Source organism: Pristiophorus japonicus, chromosome 9 (genome assembly GCF_044704955.1).
Source record: "Pristiophorus japonicus isolate sPriJap1 chromosome 9, sPriJap1.hap1, whole genome shotgun sequence".
Classification (NCBI taxonomy): Eukaryota; Metazoa; Chordata; class Chondrichthyes; family Pristiophoridae; genus Pristiophorus; species Pristiophorus japonicus.
Genome location: NC_091985.1, coordinates 118,996,578 through 119,015,708, shown reverse-complemented (window position 1 = coordinate 119,015,708; position 19,131 = coordinate 118,996,578). Strand labels below are relative to the sequence as shown.

At 42.7% G+C, this 19,131-nt stretch overlaps 1 protein-coding gene across 6 annotated transcripts in view; it reads right to left on the bottom strand.

Moving 5' to 3' along the window:
* LOC139273194 (aftiphilin-like) overlaps positions 1 to 19,131 on the bottom strand; it is a 74,143-nt gene that overhangs the window by 29,318 nt on the left and 25,694 nt on the right. For 5 of the 6 annotated variants that reach the window (XM_070889769.1, XM_070889774.1, XM_070889771.1 and 2 more), the window contains exons 3-5: positions 12,110 to 12,258; positions 11,312 to 11,438; positions 4,836 to 4,892 (exon numbers count right to left, since the gene is read on the bottom strand). In XM_070889769.1, coding sequence (XP_070745870.1) covers positions 4,836 to 4,892; positions 11,312 to 11,438; positions 12,110 to 12,258 — 333 coding nt within the window. The other variant, XM_070889773.1, reaches the window with a different exon arrangement.

The following is a 19,131-nucleotide window of genomic DNA, read 5'->3' as shown; positions in this document are numbered from 1 at the left end:
CTGCAGAACACTAAAGGGCAAAAAACATTAGTGGGAGTTGTGTACAGACCTCCAAACAGTAGTAGTGCTGTTGGGGAGGGTATCAAACAGGAAATTAGGGGTGCATGCAATAAAGGTGCAGCAGTTATCATGGGTGACTTTAATATGCAGATAGATTGGGCTAACCAAACTGGAAGCAATACGGTGGAGGAGGATTTCCTGGAGTGCATAAGGGATGGTTTTCTAGACCAATATGTCGAGGAACCAACTAGGGGGGAGGCCATCTTAGACTGGGTGTTGTGTAATGAAAGAGGATTAATTAGCAATCTCATTCTGCGAGGCCCCTTGGGGAAGAGTGACCATAATATGGTGGAATTCTGCATTAGGATGGAGAATGAAACAGTTAATTCAGAGACCATGGTCCAGAACTTAAAGAAGGGTAACTTTGAAGGTATGAGGCGTGAATTGGCTAGGATAGATTGGCGAATGATACTTAAGGGGTTAACTGTGGATGGGCAATGGCAGACATTTAGAGACCGCATGGATGAACTACAACAATTGTACATTCCTGTCTGACGTAAAAATAAAAACGGGAAGGTGGCTCAACCGTGGCTATCAAGGGAAATCAGGGATAGTATTAAAGCCAAGGAAGTGGCATACAAATTGGCCAGAAATAGCAGCGAACCCGGGGACTGGGAGAAATTTAGAACTCAGCAGAGGAGGACAAAGGGTTTGATTAGGGCAGGGAAAATGGAGTACGAGAAGAAGCTTGCAGGGAACATTAAGGCGGATTGCAAAAGTTTCTATAGGTATGTAAAGAGAAAAAGGTTAGTAAAGACAAACGTAGGTCCCCTGCAGTCAGAATCAGGGGAAGTCATAACGGGAAACAAAGAAATGGCAGACCAATTGAACAAGTACTTTGGTTCGGTATTCACTAATGAGGACACCAACAACCTTCCGGATATAAAAGGGGTCAGAGGGTCTAGTAAGGAGGAGGAACTGAGGGAAATCTTTATTAGTCGGGAAATTGTGTTGGGGAAATTGATGAGATTGAAGGCCGATAAATCCCCAGGGCCTGATGGACTGCATCCCAGAGTACTTAAGGAGGTGGCCTTGGAAATAGTGGATGCATTGACAGTCATTTTCCAACATTCCATTGACTCTGAATCAGTTCCTATGGAGTGGAGGGTAGCCAATGTAACCCCACTTTTTAAAAAAGGAGGGAGAGAGAAAACAGGGAATTATAGACCGGTCAGCCTGACCTCAGTAGTGGGTAAAATGATGGAATCAATTATTAAGGATGTCATAGCAGTGCATTTGGAAAATGGTGACATGATAGGTCCAAGTCAGCATGGATTTGTGAAAGGGAAATCATGCTTGACAAAACCTTCTGGAATTTTGTGAGGATGTTTCCAGTAAAGTGGACAAGGGAGAACCAGTTGATGTGGTATATTTGGACTTTCAGAAGGCTTTCGACAATGTCCCACACAAGAGATTAATGTGCAAAGTTAAAGCACATGAGATTGGGGGTAGTGTGCTGACATGGATTGAGAACTGGTTATCAGACAGGAAGCAAAGAGTAGGAGTAAATGGGTACTTTTCAGAATAGCAGGCAGTGACTAGTGGGGTACCGCAAGGTTCTGTGCTGGGGCCCCAGCTGTTTACATTGTACATTAATGATTTAGACGAGGGGATTAAATGTAGTTGTGAATGTATGTGGAAGAATCATGAAAGGGTTAATAAAATGGTTCTAGGAATCAATAAGAAAATAACAGACAGACTTGGTTTCCCGTGAGAAAGTAGTGGACAAAGTAGCTTGTGTGACTATCACTGATAAACAAAGGTTTATGGCCATGACTTGATAAGGTGCACATTTGCTTCGCGTGATTAAGCCAAGCTATCCTAAAACGTAGGAGGTTTTGGTGTCCCTGAGCAATTCTGCTTGTTGCAATTCCGCTCGTAAAAGCATAAAGTGTTCTAAAGATAAACAGGCTGTCAATTCATGAAGCCCTAGTAACACACTGTGATTGATGAAGCAGGCCATACCTCCTTTGGTTTGTAAGAATAAAAGGGATGCGTCTGTGAGGATAGGCAGACCTTTTGTCTGCCTGCCCCGGAATCTGTAGACTCTGTGCTGGCAGTTTGGTAACAGGTCCGAAGCTGCTTCAATAAAGACGTAAAGATTGAAGGTATCTGACTCGATTATTGTCGAATGCAGCTGACCACCCGAACTAGGACTTAACATAGTATCTCCAAATTTGCGGATGACACTAAGTTGGGTGGCAGTGTGAGCTGCGAGGAGGATGCTATTAGGCTGCAGAGTGACTTGGATAGGTTAGGTGAGTGGGCAAATGCATGGTAGATGAAGTATAATGTGGATAAATGTGAGGTTATCCACTTTGGTGGTAAAAACAGAGACACAGACTATTATTTGAATGGTGACAGATTAGGAAAAGGGGAGGTGCAACGAGACCTGGGTGTCATGGTACATCAGTCACTGAAGGTTGGCATGCAGGTACAGCAAGCGGTTAAGAAAGCAAATGGCATGTTGGCCTTCATAGCGAGGGGATTTGAGTACAGGGGCAGGGAGGTGTTGCTACAGTTGTACAGGGCCTTGGTGAGGCCACACCTGGAGTATTGTGTACAGTTTTGGTCTCCTAACTTGAGGAAGGACATTCTTGCTATTGAGGGAGTGCAGCGAAGATTCACCAGACTGATTCCCGGGATGATGGGACTGACCTATCAAGAAAGACTGGATCAACTGGGCTTGTATTCACTGGAGTTCAGAAGAATGAGAGGGGACCTCATAGAAACGTTTAAAATTCTGACGGGTTTAGACAGGTTAGATGCAGGAAGAATGTTCCCAATGTTGGGGAAGTCCAGAACCAGGGGTCACAGTCTAAGGATAAGGGGTAAGCCATTTAGGACCGATATGAGGAGAAACTTCTTCACCCAGAGAGTGGTGAACCTGTGGAATTCTCTACCACAGAAAGTAGTTGAGACCAATTCACTAAATATATTCAAAAGGGAGTTAGATGAAGTCCTTACTACTCGGGGGATCAAGGAGTATGGCGAGAAAGCAGGAAGTGGGTACTAAAGTTGCATGTTCAGCCATGAACTCATTGAATGGCAGTGCAGGCTAGAAGGGCTGAATGGCCTACTCCTGCACCTTGTTTCTATGTTTCTATGATGCAATATGTTTTAATGTGTTGCGAGCTGGCTGTACGTTTCACTTTGCAGCCTCAGCTCGCATTGTGTCCCCGGTTACCATGGCAATGCGATCTTTTTGGCGCAGATCAAGACTCCAACTCCAAAACTAAAGGACAGGTTAGGCCACGCCAAAATTATGAAATCCAACGGGGAAACTTAGAACTTTTTTTTGGGGGCATACTTGGGCCCCCAAAAAACGGGCGTAACTCTTCAAGTACGCCAAAAAAAAGCTTTGGGGAAAATTGAGCTCATTCTTTGTAAAAAGCAGTAGCAGAATTATAAAAAAAACAATTTTAGCAGGCATCAAGTAGACCCATTTGTGCTGGTGTCGGAGAGTGGTCCAAGGATGGAGCACCATCACTGCAGATTGCAATGCTACCTGTATCGGCATGGATGATTTATAACCAATGGGCCAATTTCATTTCACTGTGTCGATGAGCTGGATGAATGTTTTTGGAATGATGAGTGACCTGTTTTAATTTACTGATAAGAACAGAGCTAATAACAATTTGGTCACAATCTATGAGCATTTAAGAATTGCAAACTGAATTTGAACAGAATTCAAACTGCAAACGTATTTTTTTTTGCTTTTCAAATATTAAGAATTTGGGAATCAAGCAATTCCAGAGCAAGAATGACAATCAATTTCCACCCATGCTTTACTGTGTGCATAGCTAAGTAAACCACAGAATCGGTTATCAATTATCATGAATATTCTGGAAATCAGCTCATATTAAATTGAAATCCACCGTAAAGAATGGATAGCTTTACATAAACATGGTAAGCAAATCTACTTTACACCAAGAAGCAATTTACACAATGTGATATTGGCACTTACTGTGCTGTTAGTTAAGTCATTTTCTTTGTTGACAGCAAATCTACCTTGAAGTTAGAGTGTTAAGAGGGTTTCTGCATTTGATTTATTTTAACACTAGCAGACACCCGTAAAACATTTGTGGTCAAATTATTATCTTTATTACAATAGTACTAGTTAGACCGTTATCATCTTTTGTCGATAGAATCACCACTGATGTCCATCCTCCCTCCGACCCGCACCCCCCCCCCTCGCCCGCCCTCCGCCTCTCCGACCCGCGCGCCCATCCCCCGACCCGCGCGCCCTCTCCCTCGCCTCCTTACCCACCCACTCTCTCTCTCTCTCTCTTTCCCATCCATCCCCTCCCCCTCTCCCCCCAGCAATGCACTGAGAGGCCCTGCCTCCCCCCCCATGCCCATTGGCCCTGCCACATCCACTGCTCCTCCTCACTGGAGCAGACCCAGCATTAAGCAAAGTGCTAAAATTTGTGCCATCGCTCACCATCCCGATTGGTTGCAAGGCCAGGCGGGACCCGATCGCCCATTGATCCCAACTCAGTCCATGTGCTCCCAGCCACCGGCCCCTTCCCCGCCTCAGGACAGACAAATGACAGGTATTATAGATTTGAAACACCAATCAGATGAAATTTGTTGCGTCTGCTGCAATATGTTTGCCAAAATGTTGTATTGTTTAGGAAATCAAAAATCATAGAAACGTATAACTATACAGCACAGAAGGAGGTCGTTCTGCCCATCGTGCCACCATGTATACAAGCTAAAATAAAGCTGAGTAAAATGAAATAGTAAAGCAACTGTACAAAAGTTGGACTTACCAGACCAGATGCATATGCAGGAACTATGACAGGCTGCTTCCTCTGCCCTGTAAACAACTTTTGAAACAGAAACAATTCTAATCATATGTGTCACTTTATTAATTATAGTATGAAGAGAAAATATCAAAATGTAAACATTTAGGAAAGGAAGTATATTGAATCTCATCAAGCTGATGCATAAACAGCTTTCCAATTCTATGACTGGCTATGTGAAAGCTTCACAGATTTCTTTTTAAAGTACAACCTTGCTCACCTATAAATTGCTAAATTGCATTAGCTCTGTGTCAGCTTGGCTCAGCTGATGGCAGTTTTTGCACTCAATTGTGGGTTAGAGCTCTATGCGGAGTTTGAGGTCATAATTGAAGCTGAAACTTCAGTGCAGTACTGATGAACTATTGTACTGTCAAAATGATCAAACTCCAAAAGAGATGTTAAACCTGAGTCATAACTACATGTTCTTCTGGTTAATGGCAGTTTTCAAAGACAAGAGAGCTTAGCTCAGAAACTGTAAATTTCTATAACTTTAATTTGCTATTACTTATTAAATTAGTACCTAAACCAATTAAGTAATAAAACTAAAATAATGAATAAAAAAATAGTTAATAAACTAATCAAATAAAGAGGGTTAGATAGACATGCAGGGCAGGTGGTGTGCTGTAACTGTGGCATCTGGGAGTTTGTAGATAGCAGTGATCCCCAGCAACCACATCTGCAGTAAGTGTCTGCAGCTCGAGGAACTTCGGCTCAGAGTGGTTGAGCTGGAGTACAAGATGCAGACATTGCAGGGCATAGGAAGGGGAAGAGTTACCTGGACACTTTGTTCCAGAAGGCAGTCACACCCTTTAGGTCAAATAGCACTTTAAAATTATTCAATGGTCAGGGACAGGAGGGTGTGACTGCGAGTGAGGCAGGTATGGGGCCCCAGGAGGTAGTGATGGAGGAGCCTCAGCCCTTGACTGTGTCCAACAGATAACAAGGACTTGCTGCCTGTATGGATGAGGGAAAAAACTGCAGGGAGGATGTGCAAACTGACCATGGCACCGTGGTACATGCCATTGAAGTGGGGGGAGTGAAAAGGAATGTGGTAGTGGTAGGCGACAGTATAGTCAGGGGGATAGAATCTGTTCTCTGCTGCTGTGACAGGGAGTTCCAGAGGTTGTGTTGCCTACCCGGTGCCAGGGTTAAAGATATCTCCTCGCGGCTGGAGATGAACTTGGAGTGGGAGGGAGAGGATCCAGTTGTCATGGTCCATGTAGGAACCAATGACATAGGTAGAACCAGGAATGAGATCCTGCTGAGGGAGTTTGAGAAGCTAGGATGCAAATTAAAAAGCAGAACCTCAAAGGTAATAATCCCTGGAGGAAGTGGTTTCAGTTCATGGGGCACTGGCACCAGTACTGGGAAAAGAAGGAGCTCTTCCGTTGGGAAACCAGGCGGGGACCAGCGAACTGAATAATGAGGGCAGTAGACAAGGCTTTAAACTAATGAAGCGGGGGGAGGGAGGTTTCAGGAAAGTAAATTTACAAGCAAGAGAAATGTCAAGACTCTAGAGCAGAGCAGAGTTTTAGGTAAAAATAAGCAGAGTGGGTCAGGAAGGGACAGAGAGAGTAACAAAGGTAATAAGGCATCAGTGACTACGATGACAAATAGAAATAAGTCAAAGCATATCAATACACGAAGCATTCGCAACAAATTAGATGAATTAAAATGCAGATAGAAATGAGTAAGTTTGATCTAATAACCATTACGGAGACGAGGTTGCAAAGTGGCCACTGTTGGGAACTAAATATTCCAGGACACTTAACTTTCAGAAGAGATATGGAAGCAAAATGGAAATGGAGGAAGGATAGCACTGATAATAAAGGATGGGATAAAGACTGTAGAGGGAAAGGATCTTAGCTCCAAAAATCAAGTAGTATAATCAGTTTGGATAGAGCTGAGAAACAGCAAGGGGCAGGAAACATTGCTGGGAGTTGTTTAAAGCCCCCAAACAGTAGTTTTGTAGAGGACAAATTTATGGAATGTATACAAGATTGTTTTCTAGATCAGTATGTTGAGGAACCAACTAGGGAACAGGCTATTTTAGATCTAGTATTGTGCAATGAGAAAAGGTTCATTAATAAGCTTGTAGTAAAGGGGCCTTTAGGGAAGAGTAATCATAATATAACAGAATTTTATGTTGAGTTTGAACATGATTTAGTTAAATCCGAAAGTAGGAACTTAAATCTAAATAATGCAAACTACATAGGTATGAGGGGTGGGTTGGCTAAGGTAGATTGGGAAACTACATTCAAAAGGTATGAGGGTAGACAAGCAGTGGATAGCATTTAAAGAATTAATACATAATTTACAACAAATATATTCTTTTAAGGAACAAAACCCCTCCACAGGAAAAGTGGTCCAAGAAGTTAAAGATAGTATTAGATCAAAAGGAAGAGGGCTTATAATATTGCCAAAAATAGTAAGCCTGAAGATTGGGAGGATTTTAGAATTCAGCAAAGGAGGACAAGAAATTGATAAAGGGGAAATAGAATGTGAGTAAACTGGCGAGAGACATTAAAAACAGACTGTAAAAGCTTCTATAGGTATGTAACGAAGAAAATTTTTTAAAAGTAAATGCGGATCCCTTACAAGCTGAGACAGGAGAAATTGTAATGAGGAATAAGGAACTGGCAGAGAAATTAAATGACTACTTTGTGTCGGTCTTCATGGAAGAAGGCGCAAAAAACTTGCTAGAAACCGTGCGAGAATGAGGAACCGAAAGAAATTAGTAAAAAACTGATACTGGAGAAATTAATGGGACTGAAAGCCGATAAATCCCCTGCACCTGATGGCCTACATCCTCAGGTTTTGAAAGAGGTGGCTATAGAGATAGTGGATCCATTGGTGGTCATCTTCCAAACTTCCATAGATTCTAGAATGGTACCTGCAGATTGGAAGGTAGCAAATGTAACCCCACTATTTAAGAAAGGAGGGAGAGAGAAAACAGGGATCTACAGACCAATTAGTAGTAGGGAAAATGCTAGAATCTATATCATCATCATCATCATAGGCAGTCCCTCGAAGCGAGGATGATTTGCTTCCACGCCAAAAAGGAATGAGTTCACAGGTGTTTCAATGAAGGACCGAATATTACAGATCCAGAACTACATCTTGGAGGGTGGAAGATGCCTGTGCATGGATTTTTTTTAAAAAAACGTGGTGACCGTTGCACACCAGCCACCACACGGGCTTGACAGAGCTAGGTCTTGGTCCAGTGGTAAGGATTACCAAAGACGACTGGAGACCAGCTCTGCTGCACGGACCGAGCGTGCACACATATTGCAGTGTGGGCTGGTTCGTGCTGCCCCTGGGCCCTCGCTTCTTCTGGGCCGCAGACTCACGCCTCTCCTGAGACCCGGTCACGTCCTTCTACAAACTCGTGCCGCTCCTTCGCCCCTCCTGCTGTGCCTGACCGCACTGCAATCAGTGACCTGGCTTCGCAGCCGTCGGCCTCCTGCGGTGGTATGCCGCCGCACGCTGCTCCCTCTGATGGTCCCGACGTGCTAATGGTCTTGCAGGCCGGGACATCGCCGGGCCGCCGCACGCTGCTCCCTCTAGTGCAGCTTTCAATCTATTATTAAGGATGTGGTAAAAGCCATTTAGAAAATAATAAGATTGGGTAGAGTCAACACGGATTTATAAGGGAAATCACGTTTGACAAATCTGTTTGTTTTTTGAGGTTGCAACTAACAGAATTGATAAGGGGGAAACCAGTGGATGTGGTGTATTTGGATTTTCAGAAGACATTCGATAAGGTGCCACACAAGAGCTTATTAAACAAAATTAGGGCTCATGAGATTGGGGGTAATATACTAGTATGGATTGAGGATTGGTTAACGGACAGAAAACAGAGAGTAGGAATAAACGGGTCATTTTCAGGTTGGCAAGCTGTAACTAGTGGGGTAGCGCAAAAATCAGTGCTTGGGCCCTAACTATTCACAATCTAGAACAATGATTTGGATGAGGGGGCCAAATATACTATATCCAAGTTTGCTGATGATACAAAGCTAGGTGGATGGGCAAGAACATGGCAAATTGAATATAATGTAGAGAAATGTGAAGTTATGGTAGGAAAAAAAGAGAAGCAGAGTATTTTTTAAATGGAGAGAGATTGGGAAAAGTTAATATGCAGGTATAACAAGCAATGGAGAGAGAAAATGGTATGTTGGCCTTTATTACAAGAGGATTTGAGTATAAGAGTAAAGACGTCTTACTGCAATTATATCCTTCCTGGGGAGACCACACCTGGAGCATTGTATATAGTTTTGGTCTCTTTCCCTAAGGAAGGATATACTTGCCATAGAGGGAGTGCAGCGAAGATTCACCAGATCGATTCCTGGGATGGAGGGAGGGGGGGATTGTCCTATGAGGAGGGATTGAATAGACTAGCCTATATTGCCTAGAGTTTAGAAGAGTGTGAGGTGATCTCATTGAAATGTACAAAATTCTTATAAGGTAGATGCAGGGAGGATGAATCCCCTGGCTGGTGAGTCTAGAACCAGGGGTCAGTCTCAGAATAAGGGTCGGCCATTTAGGACTGAGATAAAGAGAAATTTTTTCACTCAGTAGATTGTGAAACTTTGGAACTCTATACCCCACAGAGGGCTGTGAATGCTCAGTCATTGAGCATATTCATGACAAAGATCAATAGATTTTTGGATGTTAAGGGAATCAAGAGATACAGGGATAGAGCAGGCAAGTGGAGTTGAGGTAGATCAGCCATTCTCTCATTGAATGGCGGAGCAATCGAGGGGCCAAATGGCCTATTGCTGCTACTATGTACATAGGATATACGGCAAAGAAACAGGACATTTGGCTCAACCAGTTCACGCTGGCATTTATGCTCCACTCGAGCCTCCTCCTGTCTTTCATCAAATAAATGTATCAGCATAACTCTCGATTCCCTTTTCTCTCATATGCTTGTCTAGCCTCCCCTTAAATGCATCTATACTATTCACTTCAACGACTCCCTGTGGTAGCGATTTCCACATTCTCACCACTCTTTGGGTAAAGAAGTTTCTTCTGAATTCCCTTTTGGATTTCTTCGTTACTTTCTTATATTGAAAGGCTCTAGTTATGCTCTTCCACACAAGTGGCAACATATTCTCTGTATCCACTCTCTAAACATTTCATAATTTTAAAGACCTCCATTAGGTCAACCCTCAGCCTTCTTTTTTGAAAAGAGACCCAGCCTGTTCATCCTTTCCTGATATGTATATCCTCGCATTTCTGGTATCATCCTTGTAAATCTACTCTGCACACTCTCCAGTGTCTTAATATCCTTTTTATAGTATGGCGACCAGAACTTTACGCAGCACTCCAAGCGTGGTCTAACCAAGGTTCGATGCAGGTTTAGCATAACATCCCTACTTTTCAATTCTGTACCTCTAGAAATAAACCCTAGTGTGCTTGGTTTGCTTTTTTTAATAACCTGTTTCGCATTTTTTAGTGATGTGTATTTGTACTCCGATCGCTTCATTTCTCTACTCCACCTAGACTCGCACCCTCCAAGTAATGTGACCTCCCTATTCTTCCTACCAAAATGTAATACCTCACATTTATCTGTGTTAAACTTCATTTGCCAATTATATGCCCATTCTGCAAGTTTATTAATGTCCTCCTGTAATTTGTTGCAGTCCTCCTCAGTATAGACTACCTTCCCCCCCCCAAATTTGGTGTCGTCCGCAAATTTAGAAATTGTGTTTTTGATTCCAAAGTCTAGATTGTTAATGTACATTGTGAACAGTAGTCCCAGCACTGATCCTTGTGGAATATCAATACCCACCTTCTGCCACTGAGAATAGCTACCGTTTACCCCTACTCTCTGCTTTCTATCTTGAAGCCAGCTAGCTATCCATTCTGCTACTTGTCCCCTGACTCCGCATTCTCTGACCTTGTTCATCAGTCTATTATGGGGTACCTTATCGAAGGCCTTTTGAAAATCTAGATAAATTACATCTATTGCATTACCATTGTCTACTCTCTGTTACCTCTTCAAAAAATTCAATGAGGTTGGTCAAGCAAGACTTTCCCTTTTAAAATCCATGTTGACTATTCATTATTATATTTTTGGTTTCTAGAGGTTCTATTTTTTCCTTTAGTAGGGATCCCATTATTTTTCCCAACACCACCAAAAAAATATTAACCGATTGTTCTTCTCATTGCTGTTTGTGGGACATTGTTTGCAGAATTACTCATTTGCCCATAACAGTCAGGACACTTCATGGAATGAATCATATAAAACAAACAAAGAGTCATTTTAACACGAAAAGGAGCTTGCATAAACACAAACCTAATTTTTCAGCTGTTTACCTCAAAAGGAAACAATAGGTTCCAAGCAGGCCACAAATGATGTGTTATGCTGTGGTTTATTGCACAATAAACAATTCAATGAAATGCAATTCCTACTTTTCCCCCCAAACCCCATAACTTACTATGTTTCTGGTATCAATTCCCAGGGAAATCAGAAGCTTTTTGTTGCTGTGGGAACCGCCCCACTGGTACCTCAGGCCATGAGCATCTTCCACATCTTGCAGCTCAGTCCACACAGCCAACAACTCCCTGTACAACCCACAAGAAATCACAAGGCTGATATTCAGCACAACACAATACATGACTCAGCAGGTTAACCATTGCTTCTCTTAAGTATTGCATTTACAGTAGATCTCCAACATACTTGTGTTGCAGATTTTATTTTATATTCATTTTAGCGTAGATTATTGGATTATTCAAAACAGCATAGTTTTTGCTACAGTACACAAAGAACATTTTGGTTGACATACAATTATAAGAAATTTATCAGCTCAATTTATATCTAGCCTTTATTGGTACAGGTTGAACCTCCCTTATACCTGATGGCGCAAGCACAGAACTGCAACATGAACAAATTGAAGTCTTTCCTCGCTGCCAATTCCCGCAATCGCTGGCCTGACCCAGTGATCTACCCCCCCCACCCTGCTTCCCCCCCATCATGATCTCTCTGCCGCACTCCCAGCCCCAAGCCAGTCAGCCCCGATATCCCCTTGCTCAGTAGCTGTACCATCCAATTTAACATGACCACCCCTCATCCGGAAAAATCCCTTATCCAGAACAGGTCAGGTCCTGAAGGTTCCAGATAAGGGAGGTTCAACCTGTAACAAGATTAATCACCTTCAATGCATTTAGTGAAGTTTGTCCTAATTTATTCAAACCGAATCCTCAGCCTCATGCATATATACTGTCTGCAGCCTTACCCATTGTTTGCCTTGACCTGCTCTCCCTCCTCAAATCCAGACTGCAGCAATTGTCTCAGGGAAGAGATTTCTTCTTCTGTTACCTTGAGCACAGGCACTGGAGGAAAACATGTTTGGAAAACTCGCTCCAGACGGTTTAGCAGAGACACCTAACAGTAAACAGGCAACAGCAGGCATTAGTTTTAATTTTTCCTTTTTTCAGTTTTAAAAAGTGCAACAAAATACATCTAAATCCAATTGAGAAGACTGGCTACCTGTAGGTCCTCCAAGATTATACATCTGTGACCAAGACAGTATGATGAGTCACCATCAGTGCAACCCGTTTGGTTATCTCTTTCCCTCCCTTTCCTCCATTCCAAAATAAAAGCCTAGCCTACACTCAGTATTTTCTCAGCAGAGAGGACACTTCCAACAGGTTAACAGCCAACGAATTTGTCTCAGCATCCCTGGGCTACAATCAGTTCATATTAAAAAAAGACAAAATGATCAGCCACAATTTGTGTTGACTGCAGTGAAAATGACATTTTCTGGAAGTAGGTGAGGAAGGGTGCACAAGTGAGTGACAGTCTGCTTTGAATCTCTCCAGGCTCACACGTGAAGAATGGTTACTCGAGTGAGGTCCAAAGGACTACGGCCACCTGTAGCACTTTACCTCAGTATGCATCACCAACTCTAGGGTGGGTCTGGAACCGTACCCCAACATATGTCTCCGCCTCCAGGGTGGGGATGAGAAGGGGGGAAATTGTGGAGTTGAATAAGCAGAGTCAGACTCCACAATTCTTGTGCAACATTAGTTTCCCTTCTTCCCACTACATTCTGAGCAAACATCATTTTCATTACTTCAAACACAATCGAGGGCAGGCTTTATACAGCTACGATGAGGATGTAGTAGCATTCAGAAGCGCAACACCCAGCAGTAAAACACTGAGTGAGCACAAGCCACGCATCATGAAGTGAGCAAATAACCCATAAGCATATGCCAGTGAGTCAACATCTTCTACACACTACCTACATTTTTTTTTAAAATAATGATCTGCTGTACTCCAAATTGTACAAATAGCATTGTGTTACTGCAATACAAATACTTTGAATGCAGCAAGTTGGCAGAACTACAGAAGCATTGCTGATAACAGGTGTCAATTCACCCATGGTTATGATCCTCCCTTTCGATTCTTTTTAATTGTATTCACAAGTTAATTATGGTTGTGAAGGGAATCATTTGCCCATCTTAATTCATCCATCCAGATGATGTAATCCCCACACCACTTGCAGCCTGTTTCTTAAATGATTCCAGGGTTTACGGCTCCAATACTCTAGCAGGGTCCCTCTCTGATTTTTGCTGTATTAAGGGTTATGGCACCAAGGCGGATAGATGGAGTTAAGGTACAAGATCAGCCATGATCTAATTGGTGGAACAGACTCGAGGGGCTGAATGGCCTCCTCCTGTTGTGAAGAAATTTTTCCTAAATTTGCTTTTTACTAGTATCAACTATGTAAGTATAAGAACACAATATGGCATGTCGAAGCTGCTCCTCCATTCAATATCATGGCTGATCTTTGACCTCAACTCCACTTTCCCACCCAATACCCATATCCCTTTATTCCCTTAGAGTCCAAAAATCAATCGATTTCAGCCTTGAATATACTCAACGACTGAGCATTCACAACCCTCTGGGATAGAGAATTCCAAAGATTCACAACCCTTTAACTGAAGAAATTTCTCATCTCGGTCCTAAATGGCCAATCCCTTATCCTGAGACTATGACCCCTTAAGTTCTAGATTCTTCCCATGACATACTCACAATTCAAATATATTTAAACTTGAATTGTAATGAAAATAATACATTACATATATATTTACATCAATAAAGGGTGAAAACTACCTACCACATTATTTTTAACCAAAAGTTACATCAATTTTACAGTACAGAAACAGGCCATTTGGGCCAATTGGTCTATGCTAATGTTTATGCTCCACAAGAGCTTCCTCCCATCCCCTTCATCTAACCCTATAAACATACCACATTCTGACCACTTGGCAGTGTGATTTGTTCTCGCTCACTGACAGTCATCTGAATTAAGTGAACATGAAAGTACAGGGAAAATGAACGGTTTGTGACCTTGTGTGGTATATTATGGAATTTCAGACAAAGGTGAAACTGTTCATTCAGCAATACAACAGCCAAGACTTTACTCACGTCCCAAATTTGCAGTAATATGCAGCTGACCATGATTTTGAGAGATCACTATGCTGCTTGGCGTCAAAATTTGCAGGGGGAAAATACTGAGAAGAGATTTGTTAATTGCCACAGTTTTAGTCTGACCGTTCAGTTCAAGAAAGATCAATTCCACGTTGACATTGGGAACTTGCAAAATCTAGTGGACAGATGTGGACGGTAGATGGATCCACTAATGCAGAAGTGAATACATGGCCAAGACCCCGTCTACCCTGAAAATGTAGCAAAATGTGGTTAATATACAGTTTGTGAATTCCCAACGGGAGACTGTGTTCCGCATTTAGCTCAACTTGGTTGTGCGAATCAACATTCTCAGCAATCACTCTGATGAAGCCAGCTTACAACTGTTGGACATAAACCTAGGGCTCAATTTTTCCTAAGCCTGTTTTCCAGCATATTGTCAGTTAGGCCCATTTTTCTAGGCCAGAAACGCGGCAGAAATATTTTGCCAAAGTTTCCCCAATGTATAATTCAAATTTGGCGCCGTGCAGCGTGTCCAGTCACCTCACGGGGGGGGGGGGGGGGGGGGGGGGAAGAGCCTGCTGTCTGCGCTGAACAATGATACTGCACATGCGCAACAAAATAATTGACGTATTTGATGGTATATCAATGGACGCGTATGCACAGTACAGCTCCGGGTTGGCAATCGGCCATTTTTAAAGAGGCAGCTGTGTGTGTGAGAGAGAGAAGGAGTGGTGTGAGAGCATTGGAAAAATCGGATCTGCAGCAATACAAGATGCAACGTGGTGCAAAGACCAAGAATTTCTTGCAGGATGAAGTGGAGGCACTAGTTACTGTAATTGAGACCAGATGGCAGGAGCTGGCCACCAAAAGGGGTCACATAAAAGTTCCACCCAAAGAAATGAAGAAACGCTGGAACCAAGTTGCAGAAGATTACTGTGCAATGGTGATCACGAGATCTGGAGGCCAGTGTAAAAGTGGCAGGACCTTGGTCAAGTAGTTTGTGCAAGTAATATTTTCATTTATTCAATGGCAGGTAGAATGCTCTCATGCAGGATGAACACGACGCGATGCATGTCGTCACGAGCTGTACATTAATGGTGTGGAAGCCTTTTCTGTTCCTGTACATCTTGAAATCCTCCAAAGATGCTCGCAAGGCGATGTGGGTACAATCAATGCAGCCCTGTACCTTTGGGAAGCCAACAATCCTGGAGAAGCCCACAGTCCTGCCACACATTGCTTGGGCGGGCATGGGGAACTTTATGTAGTCATTCCTCCGTGCATATACTGCAGCTGTCATCTGCTGAATGCAGACATGTGTTGCATGTTGAGAGATAGCGCATTCATCCCCCAGTTGTAGCTTGAAATGATCCGGAGGCATAGAATGAAAGTGCAACTGTAACCTTCACTTCAACTGACAAAGCAGTCCTCCTGATGCTTCTAGGTTGCAGGTCTGCTTTCACCAACTCTCAGATCACAATTACAACTTCTTTGCAGAAACACAGCCTTCTGACACAGTCTGCATCACTCAGGTGCAGGTATGAATGCCTGTCGCGATATACCCAAAGTGGATAAGGCCTCCTGCCCAGCACCCTATGGGCTCTGATGTTCCTCATGCAATGACGTTGAATCAATTGTCTCCTAAGTAGTACCATCATGCAGAAGGCTCGCTCAAGGTATGGCATTATCAGTATTGCCCCAGAATTAAATGTTACCTTTGCAAGCTCAAAACGGTAGGAAGGCAGGCAGGACAGGTTCTTTGTTCTCTTTCCCCAAGGTCTATATGGATGGACCACACCCAGGTCTTGTGACTTCTCCCCTTCTCCCTGCCCCCCCCTCCCCCAACTAACTGCAGTCTTGTGACTGCTCCCCCACCCAAACTCATTGCAGTCTTGTGCCTAGTGCAGCAGCCTTCCGATCGTCACCTCCCTCCCCGGGCGCAGTGCAGAAGCCTTCTGATCGGCACATCCCTCATCCCTCCCCGGATTTCAGTGAAGAAGCCTTCTGATCGCGCGCCCCCCCCCACCCCGAGCCCGGGCATGGGGCCAATTCTGGCGGCCGGCACTACAACCCCCCTCCAGCCCTGCTTGAAGACGTTCGGTTATGGCGAGAGTTTAAAAAAAAATTAAAACTTCAGAAATCCAAGCAACTTCCATGTGCTCCGTTGAAAGGTTAAAAAAAAGTTGAACTTTAATTATTATGGATGTTTCAAGTGTTAGAGACTCCCTCCAGAAACTTTGATGAAAAACAATGGCATCTTTCAGCACCAATTTCAATGTGCGTTGCTTTCTGTTAACTCACCAGAAGGTTTTTCGGGAGTGGCCAGATACACCGACCTAGAATAAAAACATTTTGGGCAAACTGCGAAAAATGCTGAAAACTGGCGCAGATATGAGGGAACGTCAAAAATCGTTACTAAACCAGTTACGCAGGCGCAGATTCCAGGTGGAAACTTTGAATTAAATAATTCCGCCAGAAGAAAATGGCGCGCGCCAAATAAACAGCGCAAATGACCCGGGAAAATTGAGCCCCTAGAAGTTGCACTAAGATGTGCTGTGTCTGATAAATTAGTGCCGGAATTCCAAACGTTGAAAAAAAGATGCAAAATGATAGAGGTTGGTTAAGAAAATATACACATAAAGTACATTTATCTGTATTGTGTCAGCGCATGGTGCATGTGGCTAAAACAGTGTTACCAGAGTCACATCTGTGGCTAGTCAGTGATTTCTATTTGGCAACACTGCTCTAGGTAGCATCACAAGCTTCTAGAATCTATGTAATTAAGCCTGAAGTAAAGCATAGGGTATTACGATGGTGTGCCGAGGCTAGAAACAAACTGCTGCAAGGGATTACTGATTTTGTGCAATTTAGGTTTTAACATTAGTATTTAATTGCATCAGTGACATGGTTTAAATGTTTGTAAAGCTAAAATGATGTCTGATAATAATTCACTAGTAATGGAAAACTAACACACTGTACAATAAGTGAACATGCAGGTCAAATAAAGGACAAGGCTGCACAACATATTTTGTCAGCAACAATGGCCCAGAATTTGCAGTGGGTAATGACGGCGAACTGTCAAGCATTCACCATCATTACCCCTCTGAAACTGATCGCAACTTCAGGATTTATCGAATGTGCATCTAAACTCGAAAATCCTTAAGTTGGGGTCAATCATTCACAGCTCCGACACTACCTGCACTGTGAACCACCCCCCCCACCATCCCAACTCTCCTGCTTCCCACATGGCTGACAGTTTTGATTGTTCATGATATTTCAGCTTCCACCTTACCACGCTATGAAAGTCCCAATCTTTATTTTGTTCTCTAATATTTTTTTTTTATAAAAGTCCAAATAAAAGCTGCTTTTCATTTCCTGGTTTGCTGTGAGAAATCTTCAATGTGACTGGCTGCTTAGACAGTTTGTTAATGTCATGGAAATCCCCATGACAGAGCAATGCAATCAATTGAATGTCATAAAAGGCAAACTTCTTGCTACAAAAATTGAGATATCTCGGTGGCCACTTTCTTCAGGGCCAGCGGCAAGAGCCTTTGCTACGTCGCCGACTGCAAATTACAGGCCATAAAGTGTCAGAATTCCTTCAACCAACCAATTATCCTCAATTCCTAGATATAGCCCAGTCTTCATTACCAATCAATCACAGTTTCAACCAATGACAAAAACGATAGTCTACTATTGCATGCAGGTATATATATATTTTTTTTTTTAAATGAACCATTATAGATTATAAATTCTGGATCACCACTACAAGCTAACAAGTATAAACCTCTTAGTTTGCCCATAGTTGACATCATCGGAACATATTAACAGGGTTACGGATTTGTGCTACATATAGCAAGTCTCTTCAGTTTGTTTGTTTAAAAGGACCTTATTGATTTAGTCAGGTGTTCATTTACCACTTAAATGATCAAAGCAAGACTGCTCAAATTAGGAATAATAATGATCATCTTCAGGTCCTGCTCCAGGATTTAAGCACATATTCTAGGTCAGGGGTGTCTAACTCATTTTATATGGTGAGCCAAATCCAATACCTTGGCACTTGGTGCAGGTCACATTCAGCAAGTGTTTTTAAAATAGAGAGAGATAAAGCTAGACCATAGTGGTACTTACTTGCATTTAGATTTTATTTCCTACATTGCAGTAACTACAGTTCAAAAGTACTTCATTTTCTGTAAAGAGCTCTGGGACGTGCTTAAATCATGAAAAGTGCTATATATAAAATTCCAACAACCAGTGACTGCGCACTAAAGGTGAATGAGTGTCCATGCATGCACCCAATAAAAAAAAGGCACCAAGCAATCAATCATCGCTTTCAATGGCTGAGCAAACCTAGTCAGAACAGGGAAAAAGAGAAAAGGTGATAAAATAGCCATTTAAAAAAAAAGTAATGTACTGGTCCTTGGAACCTCCAGCAAGATGCTGGGCCAACAATCAGTTACTTATCACAATTAACAGAATTAGAAAATTTCGCATTCGCAGACAGCCCACTCCTAAAGGGAAAATCAGAGTTAGTTGGCTCCATGCACCACGCAGTCAGTGGCTTCTATTGAAGTTACAGCCAAGGAACAGTCCATCGGTCTCACTAATTTAAAGGGGTGTTGTACAAATGTTTTACTAATTATATACACATTATAAACAACTTATGAACAAAGCTGCAAGATCAACAAATTAGTTACATTTATAGCTGTATCTCCCTGGCCCCCTTCAAAATGGTGAAGTACATTCCAAACCTTGCTTGCAATCAGCCTGTGCAACAGTGAGAAGCTCGACTACAAATCCTCACTCACCACAGGTGAATGAGAA